Raw genomic sequence first — 22,501 nt, 5'->3', positions numbered from 1 at the left:
TCTTTCGTCGAAAAGTTTAATTCTCAACCGACATTATCGAATTTTATACGGAAATAAAAATAAAAAAGATATGATATGAAAAACGATGAATCAACTCTGAACAAGTGACGAAGTGACACAGAAATTAACAACAGTAGATATAGATCACCATATGGCCTTCAACAGTGAGGAAATCCCAAACCGAATAGTGACTTACACATTAGTGTAACAGGCCTCGAAATAATATTTTTAAAACAGTTCAAAACGTCAATGAACGTGAGAACCAACGGCCTAATTAATGAAAAAAATAATGAATGACAAATAAATATGTAACACAGCAACAAACGGACAACCTCTGAGTTTTAGATTCCTTACAGCAAATACAAATGGCGGGGTTAATTTGATAGCGGTGTCGAACCCTACCTCTAACCATGGCAGACAGTGATACCAAAACAACATAAGAACAAACTATGAAAATCACTCGAAAAAGGCTTTGCTGAGGAGAATGATACAAATAGAAATACACCCAACAAGTATACAGAGTAGACACCGCGTACGTGTTCATCCAAAAGTAAAAGTCAACGAGTACTCGCAATTGCTGACAGGTAGTTCAAATCCAAAACATATTTAAAATATCATCTATTTAAGACTAAAAAGACCCCACACTCTTATTCGAAAAGCGTAGTGTTGTTCTCCTTGTTTGCTATTATCCTATTGCCTGACATGGTTTGACTGAATTCATATCCTCGAGACATGAGGCAAAATTTGCTATATAGATATGTTGAATACTTTTCTTAAGCTCGATGGGATACATGCTGTCAACATTTTCAACGAACTTGGAATTGTTTAGTGAGGATCATCATCAATATAGCGGGAGGTAAAGTTAAAGGATAATTCTATAGATTATGTTCGTTATTCATAAGAAGCTCTTGTATAAAAAAAAGAAGTAAAAACACAAAAATACTGAAATCTGCCGAGAAAAATTCAAAAAAGAAAGTTCAATATCGAAAGGCAAAATCAAAAGTCCAAACACATCAAACGAATGGGTAACAAGTGTCATATTCCTGATTTGGTACAGGCAATTTCTATGTATAAAATGGTGGATTGAACCTGGTTTTATAGCTAGCTAAACCTCTCACTTGTATGACAGTCGCATCAAATCTCATTACATTGTCAGCGATGTGTGAACAAAACAAACATACTCAAAGAGTAAAAATGTCAAAAATAGGGGTACAGCAGTCAAGATTGTGTTATCATCTTAATCACTATAATAACAACAAATGTAACGAAGAAGCACAAAAAGGCATACATCAAATTTAACATCCTCATTTGGCTTATCTTATACGATTTTATCTATGTAAAGTCGGCCTTGTATGAATAAATAACAAGTCGGCAAGTAGAGGTGCACTGCTACTTCCAATGGGAATGCCGATTGATTGTTGAAAAAACGACGTCCCAAAGAAATGAATATGTTTAAATCAAACTATCAAGCATTTTGATATTGTCAGTTTCAGAGAACTTTTGTTAAAATCAGTGATAATTTCAACAAAGTACAATTTAAACAACCCTAAGAAAAAATAATTTTATCTACGTAGGCTACTCTTTTAAAGGAAACAAAGAAAGAAAAAGGTTTTAATTTTACTTTGCAACAGGAATAGGATAAGTTTTTAAAGGGTGAACAGTTTATATTCTATATTCTATTGCAAGGGGGAAAAGACTACGTTTGTTTTTGAAGATTTTTGTTCATTAATTAGACCGTTTGTATTTTAACCGACCTTTCAATATTACATGTAAAAGTATCCACATCTTATTCCCACTTACCCAACTGTAAATAGTGTCAGAATAACATATATGTCACGCTTTGATTTCTGATAAAATTGCTCTTTATAAATTAGATATAGGTTTCGATAAGCACATTAACGACCTTTTTGTGTAACATTTTTTAACAGACTCTGAGCTTTAAGTAGGGTTCATATGCCCAGTCTTCAGTTTTCTAGGTTAGGTTTTATGTACTATCGTTTGTCTTATGGTCTTCTTTTCTAAGCAATGGCGTTGTGAGTTCATTTTCGACTTTTTCGACTTTCAAGTATCTTTCACATCTAATTTATAAGTAGGGGGCATTTTCAAACGAACTGATGTTTGACGAAGGATAATGAAGATGAGACATTTATTGGTAAAGGAAAGATATAGAAAGGAGCCTTTCTTTTTTCATCTTTATGTTAAATGCGAACTTGTCTCAAAAGTCTGTGATTGGCAATTAAAGAGTTTTTGCAGTCGCAAATGCAAAATCAACAGACGAATTAAACATGGTCCGTGTAACACTTATCAATTCAAAGTTTTAAAAAGTTTTGAAATTTTAGATTTTTGGAATTTTGATCAAAGTTTTAAAATATGAAAATTTCAAATTGTGTCAAAGTTTTGAAATTTTTAAATTTTAACCAAATGATTCAAATATCAAAATTCTAAATATCGTTTATAATAGATATAGGAAGATGTGGTGTGAGTGCCAATGAGACAACTCTCCATCCAAATAACAATTTAAAAATTAAACCATTATAGGTTAAAGTACGGCCTTCAACACGGAGCCTTGGCTCACACCGAACAACAAGCTATAAAGGGCCCCAAAATTACTAGTGTAAAACCATTCAAACGGGAAAACCAACGGTCTAATCTATATAAACAAAACGAGAAACGAGAAACACGTATATATTACATAAACAAACGACAACTACTGTACATTTGTTTAGGAATTTGATCAAACTTTTAAAATACTAAAACTAACGTGCAATTTTGATTATTTAACTTTTTTAAAGTTTGATTTTTTTAATTTTTGATTAAAATATAAAAAATAGAAAAGGGGCGAAAAGAGGGGTACTAGTACCTGTAAACACTGATGTATACAAGGCTCTGATAAATATCATTTTTAGTTATAAATAAATAGCACGAAATGTATCAAAAAAAGTAAAAACACAAAAATACCGAACTCCGAGGAAAATTCAAAAAGGAAAATAAAAAATCAAAAGGCAAAATCAAAAGTCCAAACACATCAAACGAATGGGTAACAACTGTCAAATCATTTTTAATTACAAAATAAATAATGAAAAGAAGAATTCTGTTTTTTTTATGAAACATATTAGACATCACATGAGATAACAGTATCCTGAAATTTTAAGGTTGTGCATCTATCAAAAAAAATATAATTAAACCTATTTAAACCGGAATAATATAAGTTGATTTAAATCTCTTATATGAGGTTAGCGTTTGAGATAAATAATTCAGAGCTATTTGGTGTTCCCAGTGCCCAACATTTAGAAGTATCAGTGAAAACTGACCAACTCGCAGTAAACCGGTAGATCCAGAAAAAGCGCTTCGGTCGCATGCAACTTAAAACGCTTTGTTTTCTTTTTTATCGATTGCATGACGATAATATATTGCCTTTTATGATATAATTCAGTTCCAAAGAATGATACGGAAGGGATACTTAATGTATAGCGTCGCAATGAACGTTGCAACACATGATAGGCGTCCTTCAGCTGGCCCCTAGACAAAAAAAACTGTTCTTGTTCAGTGATTATAGACGTTATACTAAACTCCGAAATATAACAATGAACTAAAATTAAAATCATACAAGACTTAAAAGGACAGAGACTCCTGGATAGGAACAGGCGCACAAATGCTGCGGGGTTTAACATGTTTCGTGAGATTACAACCCACCCCTACACCTCTAGTCAATTAAATAATGAAAAACACACAGTAATACGAACAGTAAAACGCACTTGAATAGAAAATACAATTCCTATGTCAGAATAGGAAAGAAAAGAAACTAATCAAAATGACAATGATAATAAATTTACCAAGGGACTACTATATATAAGGCTAGCAGTTACTGCCATGCGCGAGCTCCAGACCTCAATTAAACTTATTAAAAGGTTGTATATATCTTTATATGCACACTATCTCCTTAATGCAATTATTGCTAATTTGTTCCGGAACATTCATGAAATATTTGTCACTGGCAACAAAAAAATCGATAATTTAAAATAGGTTGTTTAGATGCAAATTTCGAAGAACCGAAGGATTAAACTACCATTGATGTACGGCCAAAAATGGAAAAATCCATCATGCAGCTGACAGTGTGGATTCTCTTTGCACTCCATTCTGACTGGATGTACATGTGTTCTTTTAACCTTTGCTCAAAGTCGATTGTCGTACGATAACTTAAAAATGCCCTAATAACAAAATGCAAATACGGAACAATAATATCCCTTAATACAAAAAAAATCTCTTCCTTTTATTTACTATTTGAAACAGTGGTTGATTTAGGACCCATAATGGAGTTATGTGTATGATAACCAGTCCAAACGTTGTCTATAAGGGAGCAACCATTTAACTTTAAAAGTGGGGTGTGGTTGTTTTGTCGGAGCGCTAACTCTTTTATGAAGTTTTTTCATCGCTTTAATCAACTTGTCTGGCTCAAAATTTAACACGAAAAGGCATGGAGAAAATTTGGATTCAGGATAAAATTGAGAATGGAAATTGGGAATGTGTCAAAGAGACAACAACCCGACCAAATAAAAAAAACAACAGCAGAAGGTCACCAACAGGTCTCCAATGTAGCGCGAAATTCCCACATCAGTGACAATGAACGCCATACTAATTTCCAAATTGTACACACAAAACTAAATTTAAAATAATACAAGACTAACAAAGGCCAGAGGCTCCTAACTTGGGACAGGCGCAAAAATGCGGCGGGGTTAAACATGTTTGTGAGATCTCAACCCTCCCCAAAACATCGTAAGTTTAAGTCTGAACTTTTCTTTTGTCCTCTGCTGGCACAGAATATTATATCATCAAATTAGGGATCAGAATATTTTAATGTACCATTATCGAAGCCCCTAGTGGTAGTATCAAGTAAAAAAAAAGTGACTATCTAAATATTGGATTCCTAGAAGATTACCATTTATTGCTGATATAAACTTTTGAAAAAATATTTCAACTTTCAAAATGGATAGATGGGCGCTTAATGTAGTACAGCGGCAACTATTACATAAATATAAATGTTCGTGAAAATAATGTTTATGGTATACGTTTATATATGATATGAAAGGTTTCAACTTTTAAAAAACAAGAGCTTTAAGTTTGATTTAAACGTTAACTTTATTTGGCCTTTTCAATTTTATTTGATTTTATTTGCCTCTTTAACTCAATTTGGTTCCAGTGTCAGTGGTAAGTCTTTTGTAGACGAAACGCGCGTCTTGCGCAAAAACCGACAAAATTTATATCCTGGTATCCATAACGATGAGTTTTTGTAGATACCTTGTAAAAGTATCTTGGCTCCAATCAACTAATATTGGATCTGAGTACTCTTAATTTCAGCGTAAATAATATATATATTTATATATTAAAAACCTTCCACATTGTGGACTAGCACAACCTTAATTGGGACACCGTGCATTCAGTATCCCTACCGTACCAAAAAATATTAACTAAAATCATTGATACTAGGCAATATAGCTCAACATGCAGACTTCTTATACGTTCAGGTATTTCACATCCATTTTTTTATGGAAATATTCTCTATCAAGCACAAAGGTGTCAGTATTCACCTCAGAAACTTACAAAACCTTTGAATAGACTTATTAAGAAGGGATATAATTACGATATTGTTGTCAAGTCATTAAACATTGCATATTTTGGCGTTAATATTGAGTCACTGATAAGGTCTTTGCGTCGGAACTAAACACATTTATTCTAAAAACAGTTGTTGGCATGACACGGGTTATGTTCTTCTCATATATGTTGTGATGGTATAATACTAAACCCCTAACGGGAAGGATTGTGCCTGATGTTCATATGCTAAAATCATAATCTTTCAGTCAGTTTAATTGAAGTCTGGAGCTGGCATGTCAGTTAACTGCTAGTAGTCTGTTGTTATTTATGTATTATTGTCATTTTGTTTATTTTCTTTGGTTACATCTTCTGACATCAGATTCGGACTTCACTTGAACTGAATTTTAATGTGCGTATTGTTGCGCTTACATTTCTACATTGGTTAGATGTATAGGGGAGGGTTGAGATCTCACAAACATGTTTAACCCCGCCGCATTTTTGCGCCTGTCCCAAGTTAGGAGCCTCTGGCCTTTGTTAGCCTTGTATTATTTTAAATTTAGTTTTGTGTGTACAATTTGAAAATTAGTATGGCGTTCATTATCACTGAACTAGTATTATATATTTGTTTAGGGGCCAGCTGAAGGACGCCTCCGGGTGCGGGAATTTCTCGCTACATTGAAGACCTGTTGGTGACCTTCTGCTGTTGTGGTTTTTTTTATTTTTTGGTCGGGTTGTTGTCTCTTTGACACATTCCCCATTTCCATTCTCAATTTTGATATAATTATGATCGTCATACAACCGATAAAAATGAAAACCGATAACGTTAAAAGTTACGACCGAATCGCTTTTCTTGCTCGACCTTCTTACGGAACGCTCAAAGCTGAATATTTAGGGCCAACAACTTACAAAGAACAGATTAAAATGTTTAAGATGTTCGTTCATAGTGTACAAGAAACGATATATTATTTAGCCAACATGAATGCAGAAAGTAAGAAGTCGTAGAGCAAAACAGAAAAAAAATGAAATCAAAAGAGATAATACACCGTGTATTGAGCTTATTTTAGTGCTTAGAGTTCAGTAGAAAGTTTTATACATGCTCAACCTAGCCTAGCCATACTATTTGACCTACTGCGAGTTGTAAAGTTTTTACTGTTACTCCTGTTTCTCCTAAAATATGAGTGCTACAAAAACCAGCAAGTAAAATGGTCAATATCAGAGCCGTACGTCTGGTTTTTATATGAATTATCTTTGAGAAATATTAATTTTGTCATCCAATTTTTCATCGCTTACAACTGTCTGTCTGTGGTTTATTTCATTCATAAACTTTAAAGTATCAGTATGTTTTCAATTCATACTGTTTCGTTTCGTTCCGCTTTTATTTCGTTTCGCTTTTTACAGGTACCCCTATTTTAGCCCCTTATCTATGTTTGATATTTTAATCAAAAATTTAAAAAATCAAACTTTCAAAAAGTGAAATAATCAAAATTGCACGTTAGATTTAGTATTTTAAAAGTTTGATCAAATTCCTAAACTATCAAATTTATAAAAACGATATTCAGAATTTTGATATTTTACTTATTTGGTTAAAATTTCAAAATTTAAAAACTTTAACACAATTTGAAATTTTGATATCTTAAAACTTTGATCAAAATTCCAAAAATCTAAAATTTCAAAACTTTGAATTGATAAGTGTTTCACGGACCAAACATCCTTGACATTATGCTAAAAAAAGTTGTAGGTTGTGAAATCCAAGCATTATTAAGACATCAATCAAGGCAAATTCATCGTTAAGATTTATAAATCAAAATGTTAATTCACCAGCTTTTAAAACATATTTCAGACTAACATGAGAATATTTGAGTGTTTTTTTTTAAACCCTCTGTTTTAAAGTCAGAGCTTTACACCACAAGGGCTCTTATAAAGTAGTACTAGTGTCAGATGGTATCTTCTATATAATACAGGTTGGTATTATATTATTTATAATGTTTTTAATGTTAGAAATCAGATTTGATAAGGATGAACAGTTTAAATTAGTTTATCCAAGTACAATATAAGTGTTAACCCTCTTATCAGTTTTATTCGTATTTGCATGTATTATATGCGTTAAGTAAATAAAGTTATACACATGGTGACTATCAATATTTATCATAACAGATCTTCTTCAAAGATGAACAGTTTAAAATAGTTTATCCAAGTACATTATAAGTGTTAACCCTCTTATCAATTTTATTCGTATTTGCATGTATTATATGCATTAAGTAAATAAAGTTTTACACATTATCAATATTGACAATCAATATTTCATCATAACAAATATTTTTCAAAGATTAACATCTATCGAAATTGATAGATGAGCTCTTTTTGTACAGCCGGGATCTGAAAATTTGTAATAAACTTTGATCTGTTAATTTTCTTATTCAAGCGTTCAATTTTCATATAAGTGATATATATGATGGCCGGTTAAGGCCGTTTTGTGTTACCGCGTTTTCACCCCTCATATTATATAAGGCGAAAACACGAAATCGCTAAGTCGAAAACGCAAAATATTGTATAGATATAACTACAGGGTCGACTATAATTAAACGTCAAACTTTCATCTGAATGGTTCGAAAATTTATTGCAAATTTTTGTTAGCTCACATTATTGGTACATATGCAGGTTATCTATTCAATTATGTCGGGTTAGCAGAATATTTAGCAAATAATTCTGCAATGCTTGCATTCTGATTCGGATGAATAAACTCCTTTCCAGAAAGATCTGTTAAATTGGTGCATTCTTTAATTGCAGAATTAGGTACCTAAAATAAAGTAAAAGATATTTGTGTACTGTTAAACAAAATAAGAAAAATACGCGTATTCCTACATAAATGCAATTTCATTGATCGCTCTCTAATTAAGTAATATATTTTCAATTTAGACTCGTAAATAAACAGCCATGTCTCACCATCATTGCCAGTGATCCGATGGATAAATCTGTTGTAGGGTTGTCACTGACTCAGACGTACTTATAAATATAATTATTTTCTGTGACTGTATCTTGCATTAATTTGTAGGAAATTTGCGAAAGCATATATATATATATATATACAACTCGTCTCAACATCAACCCAACAATGTAAATTTGCTTTCGCAAAGGTTTTGTTCTTCCCTCGTCGGGATTCAACCCATATGCTACAGAGATATCGTGACACCAAATCACCTGCACTGTAGCCGTCCCGCTAAACCACACGACCACCTGGGCTTAACAAATATAAAGCTTTCGGGGGCTGTGTGTTACCTTTCCTCGTCAGTTTTAATCTAGCGTCGTACTACAGTACATGACATATAAGGCATGAAGATGTTATTGTTACAGATCAGCTCAATTATCTAAAGTAAAGGATCCTACAAATTGATGCAAGATACAGTCACAGAAAATGATTATATATATATATACAACTCGTCTAAACATTAACCCAACAATGTTAGATCTGCAAATTTGCATTCGCAAATTGTGTGTTCTTCCCTTGGCGGGATTCGAACCAAGGCTACTGAGATATCGTGAAACCAAATCGCCTGCACTGTAGCCGTCCCAAACGACCACCTAGGTTTCCTAAAAATGAAGCTTTCGGTGGTAGGGTGTTACCTTTCCACGTCAGTTTTAATCTAGCGTCGTACTACATAACATGATATATAAGGCATGGAGATGTTGTTTTAACAGATCAGCTAAATTATCTATAGTAAAGGATCCTACAAATTAATGTTAAATACAGTCACAGAAAATAATTATATTTATAAGTACGTCTATATACTGTATTTGGTATGACAAAATATAGATTTTTTCCCTTCGTAACAGGTTCGTGTAAAGGTTCAATATGTTGACACGAAGAATACTTAAGTTGTCTGAACCTAGGCCAAACTTTGTCGTGTAATTTTTAAAAAACTATGAAATAGCGAGTCACAAATATGCAAAAGCTCAGTTTTGCGATCCCCTAAAAATCTTTTTATATAATCACAAATTATTCATAAGATGAAAATATGTCAAGATGAATTTAAAAAGAAGGACAGAATAATACCTTTTCGATAGGAGTATACTGAGCGTGCTTGTTGATTCATGACTAAGGAATATGTCGATAAGCGGTCAAAAAGAGAATTATGATTCATTGCAATTATGAGTTGGAGACTTCATATATAGATCAAGAATACGTCAATAAGAAGTAAAAAGAGATTAAATATTGATACCTTTTCGATAGGAGTATACTGGGCGTGGTGGTGGGCAAACGTTGGGTTGTTTGTAGCCTTGTTGTAACACATGATATAAGCCCAGCGTCTAAGATTACTACGATTTGCACTGCTGTGGTGCAAGGTGTTGCAATGGAAGAACAAAGCGTCACCTGTATAAAGGAAATATTTGTATGCACATTGAACGACAAATTTATGTGACGTATACAAATTTTATGACGTCAGATACTCAAGTCAATCCATGTGTTCGTAGATAGATGTTTTTGTGTTCTGTTAAATTGTCCCTTTTAAAATTGTTATGCGATGATGACTGATGTGCCCATATTTTGACTATTTTATTAATTGTGACTGTTTATTTAACGCATCATGTAAATATAACGGAATTTGATGAGACTGTTATTAAAGAGAGAGGGTTAGCGCTATAGAACCAGGTTTAATCCACCATTTTCTACAAGTCAGGAATATGACAGTTCTTGTCCATTCGTTTTTGATGCGGTTTTTTTTATTTGATTTTGCCATGTGATTATGGACTTTCCGTATTGACTTTCCTCTGAGTTCAGTATTTTTGTGATTTTACTTTTTATACATCAACTCCTCGTTCCTATTCTCAATGTTATAGAACCATTACATTTCAAGTCAACTTAAATTGTAAATGTAAATATAACGGAATTTGATGAGACTGTCATTAAAGTGAGAGGGTTAGCGCTATAAACCCAGGTTTAATCTACCATTTTCTACATTTGAGAATGCCTGTACCATGTCAGGAATATGACAGTGTTTGTACATTCGTTTTTTATTCGTTTTGTTATTCGATTTTGCCATGTGATTATGGACTTTCCGAATTGATTTTCCTCTAAGTTCAGTATTTTTGTGATTTGACTTTTTATCAATAAGCTCAAATGTTATCAATTGTACCGACAACAGAAAAACTCTCTTTGTTGTGATCGAGTTGAAATTATTTAAATATGCAAAACCTTAAAACTAGGTTCACACTGCCGAGCTGATGAACTTGATCAAGCCCGATGAAGAGAAATTACGTGATCGGTAGACTGGTCTGACTCTATTGACAAGAATGTTCGGGAAGATCTGACTTTATACCCAAGAGTTTTTGACATGTCAAAAACATTCGATTAAGGATCGAGAAGCAAGTCACTCGAGAAGAGATCAAGAATTCGTCGAGTAGCGGTCGAATTGATCGGGAAGGATCAGGTAGAGATCGAGTTTGGTCGGAATACAAAATTTTTGCGAATCAGTACTCTATCGTTTCGACCTTTTCTCGACTAATGTCCGATCACAAGCTCCGTCACAGCTATTTACCTGTCTCTCTGAGCTCTTACCACCTTGCCCACTAATCCAACAGCTTTATTTCTATGTAGATATTTCGTATGTATGAATTTACTCGTACCTTCTACTGAATATAACCAAATAAACGGAGAATGTGTCCATCGGACACCAATAAGGCCGAGCTAGCATATATAACATTATAAAGGTTCATGTTGGGACATACGTGCGTACGAACGGACAATAGTACCACTTAATGCCCACTCAGAAGTGGCAGGGAATAGAAAAAATCGGACGTTTTTATACTAAAAATGTGCATACCCGACCGATTCCCGATTATCCTTACGACCCATATACGATCAGGTCGATCTGGTCTGGTCGAAATCAGGCTGAGATCGTGAATAGTTGATTTGGTTTAGCTAGTCGAGTAAAGATCTTGTAAAGATCGTGAATTGATCGGATTATTGACTAAGTTTTCATTTTGTTGTCGGGATGGAGTAATTAAGGAGTGGTGAATGGTCGAATTAAGGTCGTGTACAGTCGGATGGTGGTCGGGTAGAAGTCTTAAACAGGTCCGGTTGAGCGTGGTCGTGGAAATTTGGACAATCAGGATCATCGAGTTGATTTAATCGACAGTGTGTACCTAGCTTATACAAAGTGTGAGAGAAACAATAAAGCGAGCAAAGGAAATGTCAAAAAAACAACATTGATTTTGAAATTACCACATTTTTAAAAATACTACATTTAACGCAATGAAAAACTGTTTTAAACCTTCTTTATGTTCTGCTATATGAATCTATATCACATTTTGACTCAGAAAATTAGGATCGGTCACAAATTAAACCTTACGTCAAAAGAGAATATTTCAATGTTCCTTTTGTGAATCTTTTGTTTTTTGTAAATCATCATCCTAACATATTCTGAACGGAGCTATATATTAACCTTCGATGGCATGTAGTTCCTATTATTAACGCTTTGATATAGAATTGCTGCTAACATTGAAGTTATTTGTTTAGAGTTATTAATTGATATAATTGTACTCTGACGGAACTTTTAGTACTATGTATTTGCTATTGGCTATTTATTGACGTCCAATTTGTAATTTATGAAGTAAACCGGAATGCCATGAATGTTTACATGTTCAGGTTTTAGCATTCCCGAAGAAGGATACAGTCGGGATACATTTGCATTTTTGAGACGTTGCACAACCAATTTAATTCTCTAAACTTTGAGTAGGTAACCTCCTTAACTGTATTCTTCGAGCCTTTATATCAGGTGAATAATAACATAAAAATATTAAAATGTTGATATCTATGAATATTACATAGACATATGTTAAGGATTATCGTATCTCAGGAATAGATTACCTTAGCCGTATTAGACACAACTTTTTGGAATTTCGGGTCCTTAATGCTCTTCAAAGTTGTACTTGTTTGGCTTAATAACTTTCTTGATCTGAGCGTCACTGATGAGTCTTATGCAAACTTTAATTACAATCCATGTACCTTTGATAACTATTACAATAATGTTATAATTAAAAACGTTTTGTGAATTGGCGAAGAAGAATAAATTGTATATAAAACCTGGATTCATTTCCGCGTAAATGTGAGGACACTTTTCCCTGATGACATCAACCCTAGATTTCTTGGCTACGATTTGTCCATCATGTGGATGGTGTTCTATTCTTCCACAACTGTTTGATCCACTTAGTATCTGTAAAATGTGCACCAAAAGAGGGATGAAAGATACCAGAGGGACAGTCAAACTCATAAATAGACCAAAAAACTGACAACGCCATGGCTAAAAATGAAAAAAGACAAACATACAAACAATAGAACACATGACACAACATAGAAAACTAAGGAATAAACAACACGAATCATACCAAAAACTAGAGGCTCGTTTTAAATTTGTTTGCTTTTAATTGTTGCTAACCATGTTACACCTGAGATATCAATAATACAACATTGTAGATTCAATTGACATATAATTCTCAAGAAATGCCAAATGTGTGTGTGTTGTTGTTTTTTTTGTTTTTATTTTTGCGTTTCATGCCTCAAAAGTAGTTTTTATTTTCGTTTCATGCCTCAAGGTTGCACTTTGTAAATACAGCGGTTTCTGAAAACACGCTTCTTTTGGGGAGATCTTGAGTATTTATAGAAAATTAATTTTTCCATCTCACAGAACCATAACTTGGGAATGTAACAAGTCAAAACACATGTGCATATTGTTTACATTGACATTTGTGGTAACCTTTCATTCGAGGTAGGGGCAGTTAAGAAAATAAGTGTTAGTTTAAACTTTGAGAGGTGCAGGACATATAAACGTTGAAAATATGCCGCACAGCCCTATATTTTGACCTTTGAAAAAAATTGTGGTGCATATGAACTTTCAATTCTAGGATAAGATTTTAAAACTTTCTAGTAAAAGTGGTACAGTTTTAGCCGTTAAAGGAGTTCCTATGGGAAATTGCATTGTAAATATTTACAGAAATGCAACATATAAGGTTTTGATTCTTTTTTTTACATTTCATGCATTAAAGCAGTGTTTTTATTGTTTCATGCCTTAAGGGTTTATTTTTTGCGTCTCATGCCTCAAAGGTAGTTTTTTTGGCGTTTCATTCGTCAACAATTGTTTGATCCACTTAGTAAAATGTGCACCAAAATGCATGTGTTTCCTTTTAATTGTTGCTACAAATATTAAATATGAAATATCAATATTACAACATTGTAGATCCAGTGTGAAAATTGTTAACAAGAAATACTAAATATATATATATATATATCGTTTGTTTTGCGTAATTTTTCTTGGAAGTAGTTGATGATCTGAGATAAAAAATAAAAAAAAAACACTTTAAAATCTTCTAAAAGGGGAATGTTTAATGTTGTTTCATTATGTGCATATCCGGTATCATCATCTTATCGAAAATAATCACTTTCCTTACTAAATAAATGTTTGCAAGTTGTCAAGTTGTTTTCGCCTTTTTTCACTCTGTTTATCATCATGCGAAAAACGACACGACTAATAACACTACAAGAGTAGGAACATCATACATTTTTGATGCACAGTGACACGATGCTGGCGTCGCCGAATCCTTGTATTTATGTGTTTGTATTTTTTTTGGGGCGATTTGTCAATTTTTTTACCACTGGGATGTATTCCTGTCTTCGACTATTGCGTTTGATTGTTTTTACATGAAATATTTCTACTGCTGTTGGAGTTTTATTCCCCGAGGATAAAACATCCAGAAGTTAGTACTTCTGTGCTGATTTGGATTATCATTGATATGGTAATATTTATATTAACTGTTTACAAAACTTTTAAATATTTGAAATACTAAGGCTTTTCTATCTCAGGAATAGATTATTTTAGCTGTATTTTGCAAACCGTTTAGGAATGTTGGTCCTCAATGCTCTTCAACTTCGATCTTCATTTTTGCCTTTTAAATTATTTGGATTCGAGCGTTCCTGATGAGTCTTTTGAAGACGAAACGCGCATCTGGCGTAACTACAATTATTTTTTTCCTTGTATCTATGATGAGTTTATTTATAAATTTTTCAATAAAACGACGTTCAGGTTAACTCATCTGTGGTCCATAAGAAACCAACGGGGTTTTGTTTCAGTTCATGTAAATCAGTCATTCAGTTTCTATTTTGTGTTTTGTATACTTTGTATATGTTTTTTCCATTTTGTCAGAGTTTGAATGTTCCTTCGATATATTTCGCATATATCTTTGGCATATGTTATGCGTTGTAAGCCGAAAGTTTTGAAACATTAGGTAATAGGAAATACGCAATATTACATATTTAACTATATAAAAGCACAACACAATAAAACAGTTCGAAAAACATCACATTAAGGGCATACGATACAGTTTTGACCCCATACTTAAATTTTGGTGACAATTGGCATCTAGGCGGTTTTTGTGAACGTAATTTTCCTTTCGACAGATATACGTTACTTTGTTTTGTTTAAAAAGATAAACACAAGCTTTTGTTAAGTTATTTGTTATTTCGGTTTCATATAAGTATCCTATAAAATACGATTTTTTTTTTGGTTTAGAAATAGCTCTTTATCAAATGTTTATGCATGTAGAAAAACGTGCTGTACATTCATATTTTATTTTTTAAATTGCACTATTAACAAATAAATTTGAGCTATTTCTTAACAAAAAAAATCATAATTTATAACACACATACTCTTCGTATGTGATAAAACCAAATGGCATTTTGAAAAAGACGAGTCCTTGAACTCGTTTTCAAGGTTAAATCAGTTTGCATGATAAAAATCAGCCGAAACCTGTATCTTTTTCCGATAAGTCATCGTTTGACGTCGCAAAAATAACAATTTACATTAGTAACGTCATTACCTCCTCTGTAACTGTATCGTATGCCCTTATAGGAAAATATTTAGTATTTTAGGTACCAATAGATCGTGTATGATAAATTTGTTCTAACATTCTTAACCACTCGTCACACAAAATATTTAATTGATAGAAATATCTGACTATGCCGATGTTTGACAATTGTATCATTAACATATGTTATGACTTAATAAAACAGTGTTAGCTAGAAATCCTTATAAATCAATCAAACAATTGATTTTAAAAAAGAAGATTTGGTATGATTGCTAATGAGACAACTCGATAAAAGAGACCAAATTACGCAGAAATTCGCAGCTATAGGCCACCGTACGGCTTTAAATAAGGAGCAAAACCAAATGGTTTATTGTTGGATATAGCTACATGTAGGCTAACTGTAGTATTTTGTGCTATGAGTGTTATTACTTGGTTCTTCAGCTTGAGTTCTGATTACTACTACATTTGGTATATGTATTTACAAATGATCAAGTAACTTACTTCAAAATAGGATTTTACATGTAACATACATATGTATTTACAAATGTCACAATAACTTACTTCCAAACATGAATTTTTTTTAGTGCATTTATCTAGAGCTACCCATACTGTCATCATATCCGGATAAAGATTTCCGCAATTATACCAGTATCTAATGAAGAAGAAAATAACAAGTTTGTATTAAAACAAATATAAATGAATGAAATTGAGTGAAATAAAATGAAATCATTGGAAGAATGAAATAGTCACATTGTTTTGTCAAGCTTGACAACATGTCTTTTTGTATAATATACAAAATACACAAAAAGCCATGTCATATTTAGAGTTTCCGAAAATCTCTTTTATTTAGTTTTATTACTCGTACCATGTGGTCAGAGAACACAATATTTTGCAATCGCTCAGATTGAGATCCTCCTTGATATATTTACAAGTCTGTATATCATTTCGAAGTGTTTTCGCAATGAAGATTTTGTCTGTTTTTGTTAGTACTCTTTTAATCGGCGGAATATGTTCTGAGTGGTTACTGTAGTCTGATTTACAGCTGTTTGATAATTGAGCTCTTATACACTTTACACTTAATCTTATTGTGACTAGAAATGTTTTAAAATAAACAAATTATAGTTAAAGAAAGAAAGAAGAAAGACAGAAGTAAAGAACGAAAGAAAATGGAAAAAGAAACATTACCCATAGTCTTGGTGCCAGTAATGTGGTGCTGTTATTTTAGCATCCTTTAACATATATTTTGAATGGTAATGGTATACCTCGCCACCAAGTAGCTGTAAAAACAACAAAACAAAAGTAACACATGTGCGTTAAAAAACACATATACCATAAAATATAAATATCCGTACAGAAAAATATACAAAAGTACTAAACTATATTCACACGATACATTCGTAATAAAAATATAAATTTTTTTGATTAATTGATAATACGTTACATGTATTTAAACCTTTTTTGTGCGCCTAATACCTCAGCAATGTGAAAGTGACATCGCTTATTATGGGAATTGGATAGATATCAACTTGTTTTTATAGTTTAGAAGGATTGGATTATATCAGGATTAAGTGTCAAAAAAGAGAGGAGAGAGAAATTAAAAGAATGGATGCATTATTTTAAAAGTAGGAATGAAGGTATTAAAATTATATACATTAATGTTAAATTCATTATTACCCTTGTAAATCGTATTTGCAGGTCTTGGTTGAACTTATTTTTATCTGCTAAGACAGAAGCTTTTGTTTTTCCAAATTGGGACAAGTGATCACAAGTAAGTGATAGACGATTTGAAAAAAAGCGATGTGTGTTCTTTAACTGTTTATGATCAATTATCAACATGGTGTTTAAATATTGTTTTGTAGTTTGCATCACTTTATATGTTTTCTCTATATTCAAGGTTTTACAATACCTTTTCACACGTGTTGACCACTTTCTCCGATCTAGCCGCTAATCCGGTCACGTCACTTCCTGGATGACTCCATGTTATTCTGGGAACTTTTCTTTCCCCAGCTTCTAGCTAAAAGTAGACAAGTGCCAACAATATTTTTCTTAATGCCCGTTTTAAGATTAGTTAGTCCTCGGTTTACATAACATATTTTGTTAGATATCCTCTTCATGGGAAAAACAGCGTTGATTTTGAGAACACGTTCAAGTCATATCAATAATAAAATCTTAAATGTGTTATTTTTTTATGCATTTTAGAGGGGTAATCTTGTTAATTTTTTTTTTTTTTTAATGCTTCAACATTTTCTAATTTTTTGATCCTCATTCAATTTGTTACATTTTTAATCCTATATCAAAGAAATCAGTTTTAAAAAACCAAAAGTAGACAAACACAACTCGCGATCGTGTTTAATAAAATGATGTTGTAAATTGTACATGATTCAATGCACCACATTCGGTAAAGAGCTTAAACTATTTTAAAAAGCAAGCAAGCAAGCAACAAACAAAAAAAACAAACATACAAATGAATGAACAAACACACAAACAAACAAACATCCAAATGAATGAACAAACAAACAAACCAACAAACAAACAAACATTGAGTGTACATATGTGTCTGCTCCTTTATTTTATCTCTTGGTTATGATGTCTTTTGTAGTCTGTTCTTCTTCACCTTATGCTGTTATTACGGTGTCGGTTTTCACCCCTTTTCTTGAATTGCAAATTACCAATACAAATAACAGAAATGTCATAAAAAGGAAACGTACTGTAGTATGTAAACACTCATAATTCAAACAAACTATATGTTTCACCCACCAAATTCTTTTAACTTACATCACGTGCCTGTAATTTAGCAGTTAGTCGATTCATGTCTTTCACATTTGTTTTTTTGTTTGTTTGGAAAATAGTATTGCTATAAAGTAGACCTTTAATTTCTCGTTCGGATTATTTCACATTTTTCGTGTCATTTTTAATCTGACTATACGTTGTGTGTTATTCTCGTTATTCAAGACCCTAAGGTGGCCTATTATTAATTATATCTCGACCTCGAGTTGAAAGTTATCTCATTTGTAATCATACAACATCCTTCTGTATTTATTTACAAACGTGTTTTAAGGTGGTATCTAACACTACAGGGAGATAACTCTGTAAAGTCAGCTAAACGCTTTAATTACATTGTGTTGTAAAGGGTATATTAAGCTTCTCAGCGAGCAAAATTGGTGTTTGTCAAACTGCTATATAACCAGTGTAATTTTTCTGATAAAAGAGTTGGTTTAAAGTTTTTGAAATTTCAATATTTTTGTTAAAGGGTCAAAGTAAATACTTTATTAAAATTTTATGAAAATTAAACAATACAAAATAATTTTAGTGAAAGTGTTTGGTACTACCTATAGCCGTCGATAAGGAGAACAACTAATCTTACTACATATGCGTTCTTATAAAAGGCATCGCTGTCAGTCATTGCTTTAACAAACTTCTCAACCTCATCTTTATCAAACAAGTTCCTAAAAACAAATACCATACTAAATGTGTTATATATATATATGTGTTGTGTACCAGATGTAAGTTTGTACAAATTATAATTTCTACAGGGTTTTTGACACCTACCTTCTTGCAACAAGTGATGCAGGTACTGTATCTTATAAAATGTACCAGTTTAGTGTTTTAAATTAAAAAAAACCCACATCAACCTAACATTTAATTCTATTCTCCTAGTCTTCAATCTGGAAACGAGGATACCTGAATGGTTTAAATTCTAATATTATTTTTTTCCTTATACCATATTCATAAATTACATATGTGAAACGTCTATATAACAAGAAAATTTAACGTAATTTAATTTATATATTATTCATGTTTTAGGCTACCACTGCTTCGAGTGTGATAAGAACTAGAAAAGTTAAATTTTTAAAGTTGGCTTACTAGAGGAAAGCAAAATAAGTTTTAGGCACATTTTATTAGGCTCCAATCGTCATGATCGTACGATAATTGTCAATTACAGAAAAAAAGGTCATAATGAAAAACGATAATCTTATATCTCCTTACTGCTAGTGAGAGTTGTCATTTTTTTTTTTTTATCAAAAAATATTCTCAATCGAAATAAAATATGAACATCTAATAATAAATATAAAACTATGCTTTTATTTACTAGTAAACATCTAATATGTATCGAGGCAAGCAATTTGTGGTGTTATCCCCAAGACAAGCCTTTAAGTAATATTAATTTAATGTACTGATCCTGTTTTGACATATAATTGTTTACTTTTAGAAATTGTGACTTAGATGGAGGGTTGTATCCTTGGCACTCATACCACCTCTTCTTATTTCAAATTTAAACGTACGAAACAAAAAATGCACATACCTGACAAGAAGAAAACCTTTGGCTTTAAAATCTTGGACCATTTGGTCAGTGGTCTCAAAATTATCAGTGAAGTTATACTCTGTCAAAAAGAACGATTAAAATGATCTCTGTCTGGTATTTCAAGGTCGTATGATTGACAAATTCAACATGTGACACAAGGTAAGGAAAACAACGAAAATCTGAAATTGTCTTTAAAATTTAATTTTACATCTTTTAAGAATTTTCGTATAGGCTTATCCCATTTTTTTGTACATAAACGAAAACCAATATCTACGGTCAGCAAGTCCGAGGTAACGGTCTTCAGATGTTACATCATATCCTTTGTGTCCGTATACACAACTTTGGTTAAACTTCCGTTTTGTCATGCGCATTGTGTTCCTCATCAGCTGCGTTGTGATTTTGATTTTTTTTAATGTCACTTGAAAGACACTTGAACCAAAAGCACCAAGGAGTATTTTGAAGATTTATATAGTCCGATCTTATAAATTCAAAAGATGAATATTAAGTGAACATGTTTTTTTATTTATATTTGGTTCATAAATTAAGCCGTTAGTTCTCTCGTTTAAATTGTTTTACATTTGTCAATAAGGACCTTTGATAGCTGATTATGCGGTATGGGCTTTGCTCATTGTTGAAGGCCGTACAGTGACATATAGAAACTTTATGTGGGTTTTGTTTGTTTGGCAATCATACATTGTACCACATCATCTTTTGTATATATATAATGTAACCTATAATGCCGTTCTGGTCTTTTACAGAACAAAAGGCTTGAAAATCAGTAAATTTACATTTTTATAAGAATTCAAATATAATATGAGTCAAAAATAAAAACATACCAGCTAGCTTTTCCATGCTAAAAAAGATATTCAATATCATATAAAGATAATACAATTTTGTCAGTGTCTGTTTATTCTTTTTTTCACCATGGCGTTGTCCGTTTATTTTCTTTATAATGTGTTTGAATATTGTTATCAAATGTACCAGGACTATATTTTAGTAGAATGTCCCTCTGGTATATTTACCTCGCCATCAAATAACATTTAGCAATTGCATTTATAAACATGTATCAAATAGGATTTGACATCATCTGCATTACAATGGCTAGTAGGGTTTGTTTTAACAAATATAAAACGAAAAGGCAACAAATTGTTTTTCGCCCTTGGAACAAAACAAATTGTCTTAAGGTCGTGAGATTAATTAGAATCTAATGCGATTTGACAATGTCTTTTTCTTGTCTTTATTTTATTGGGTAGATGAATAAATTAATCAATCAAAGCTATTTTGTTCAGGAAACTTTCCAACTTAATTCTTAATATGACGTGCTTTTATTGGGGGAAAACATCTAATCGTTTTTTCTAGACATACGAAGAACGAATAAAGAATAGAAAACATATTAATGTATGAAAACATTGTCTTGCTTACTCCCTGACTACTGCTAGGATTTTTTTCAAATAAGGACCTGTTGTATATTCGTTTAACGTTCAGTGGCAAATATATCAGGCATGGTCAGTAGATACGTCATTGATTTTATGTATTATTGTCATCAATGTTAATTCGCCTTTTAAGAATCTAAAGGATTATGGGTAATCTCATTGTTCGTACACCAAAATGAAATTAACGCTACGTCATTAGATCATTTTTAACCTATCACAACCTTTTGGTCTACTTTTTTCAAAATATTACCCGGAATGCAATAGATACTAAAACGGCGAATTTGCTTGTTCGCTATTATTTTTGGTTTGTGAGTATTCTATTGTTTGGTCGGTCGGTATATTGTTAAAAGCGATGTGTACAAGTGATCAAAGGTAGATAAAATAAGTCTTTTAGATAATTTTTAACTGCAGTGAATTTATTAAAAAAAAAAGCAAAGTAAAGGACGTCCGACGGATGCACAGTAGAATCAATATACAACAAGTAACGCGACAACTGCACTCACTTCTGTTTATTTTGTCTAAATACATCTAAAAGATCCTAAAAGTTTACTCGGTTTACATTAATTATTTTAGCAGGTTTTTTATTTGTAAAGAAAGTGTGCCATTCAAAGGACTCAAGGTCATTGCATGATTTTATCTGTTTGTTATATGCATATTCAGAACAAGGAAACATCAACAGTTAATATAAACATAATAAGCTTGGAAGATCGACCAGAATGAATGGCTGGAAGTGTGTTCTGCCACTATGAAAAGGTTTTGCACCATGTTATTAAAATATTTTTCGTCACCTATTTAAAGAATGCTTCTGGACATTTTCTAAAATTGCTTGTAAAAACAGAACTAAACAAAACAAACAAATACAAATACAATTTAAATTTACCTTGCAATACTGTCCAGAAATATGTTATCACAAGCGATAATTTAAATCGTAACGACGTCCTTAAATTTGAACTTCTCATACATGTATAGTATATTAGATTATGTACATGAACATTACATACAATAAGTAAATAAAGAAGTGAATTTGTAGGTTTACAAATAAACATTACCTACTATATTCTATATACTATTTTCATTTATTGTTTTGTACAGTCTGTTCTTTGTATTTTATTGTAGGTGTTGGTGAAGGGTTGGCCGCCGGCCGAGAACGTGTTTAACTCAACCCTATTCTGTATATATATGTGTCCTTTCTGGGGCAATACAGCTTGTTGTGTGGTCTGAGTTTTGCTCATTGTTGAAGTTCGTAAGGTGACATATAGTCTCTTAATACTAGATCTTAATATGTATATGTATAATGTGAAATGATATAATATGTAGTTTG

General features: G+C 32.2%; 1 protein-coding gene across 1 annotated transcript; it reads right to left on the bottom strand.

The window, feature by feature from the left end:
* Positions 1 to 8,181: 8,181 nt before the first annotated feature.
* LOC134718605 (L-proline trans-4-hydroxylase-like) lies at positions 8,182 to 22,088 on the bottom strand. The gene is made up of 10 exons (XM_063581233.1): positions 22,061 to 22,088; positions 20,584 to 20,600; positions 19,748 to 19,826; positions 18,809 to 18,890; positions 17,351 to 17,458; positions 16,630 to 16,721; positions 16,006 to 16,096; positions 12,671 to 12,800; positions 9,807 to 9,958; positions 8,182 to 8,386 (listed from the first exon to the last, which is right to left on the bottom strand). Exons 2-10 carry the CDS (start codon positions 20,597 to 20,599, stop codon positions 8,261 to 8,263), a joined length of 876 nt encoding a protein of 291 aa, XP_063437303.1. The 5' UTR covers position 20,600; positions 22,061 to 22,088; the 3' UTR covers positions 8,182 to 8,260.
* Between the last annotated feature and the right edge of the window lie 413 nt (positions 22,089 to 22,501).

Source organism: Mytilus trossulus, chromosome 5, assembly GCF_036588685.1.
Source record: "Mytilus trossulus isolate FHL-02 chromosome 5, PNRI_Mtr1.1.1.hap1, whole genome shotgun sequence".
In the NCBI taxonomy this organism is placed as follows: Eukaryota; Metazoa; Mollusca; class Bivalvia; order Mytilida; family Mytilidae; genus Mytilus; species Mytilus trossulus.
Note: the sequence above shows the minus strand (reverse complement) of the source record. Positions and strands in the feature narration are given on the sequence as shown.

Bases quoted from the DNA above. Each gene is read 5' to 3' on its own strand.
- LOC134718605 (XM_063581233.1), bottom strand. The intron at 17,459-18,808 runs GTAAGATTAGTT...GTCTACTTTTAG, and splicing joins TTTATAAGAACGCATATGTA to CTAGAAGCTGGGGAAAGAAA. The intron at 16,722-17,350 runs GTATTGTAAAAC...TTGTTTTTACAG, and splicing joins TGGTCAACACGTGTGAAAAG to CTACTTGGTGGCGAGGTATA.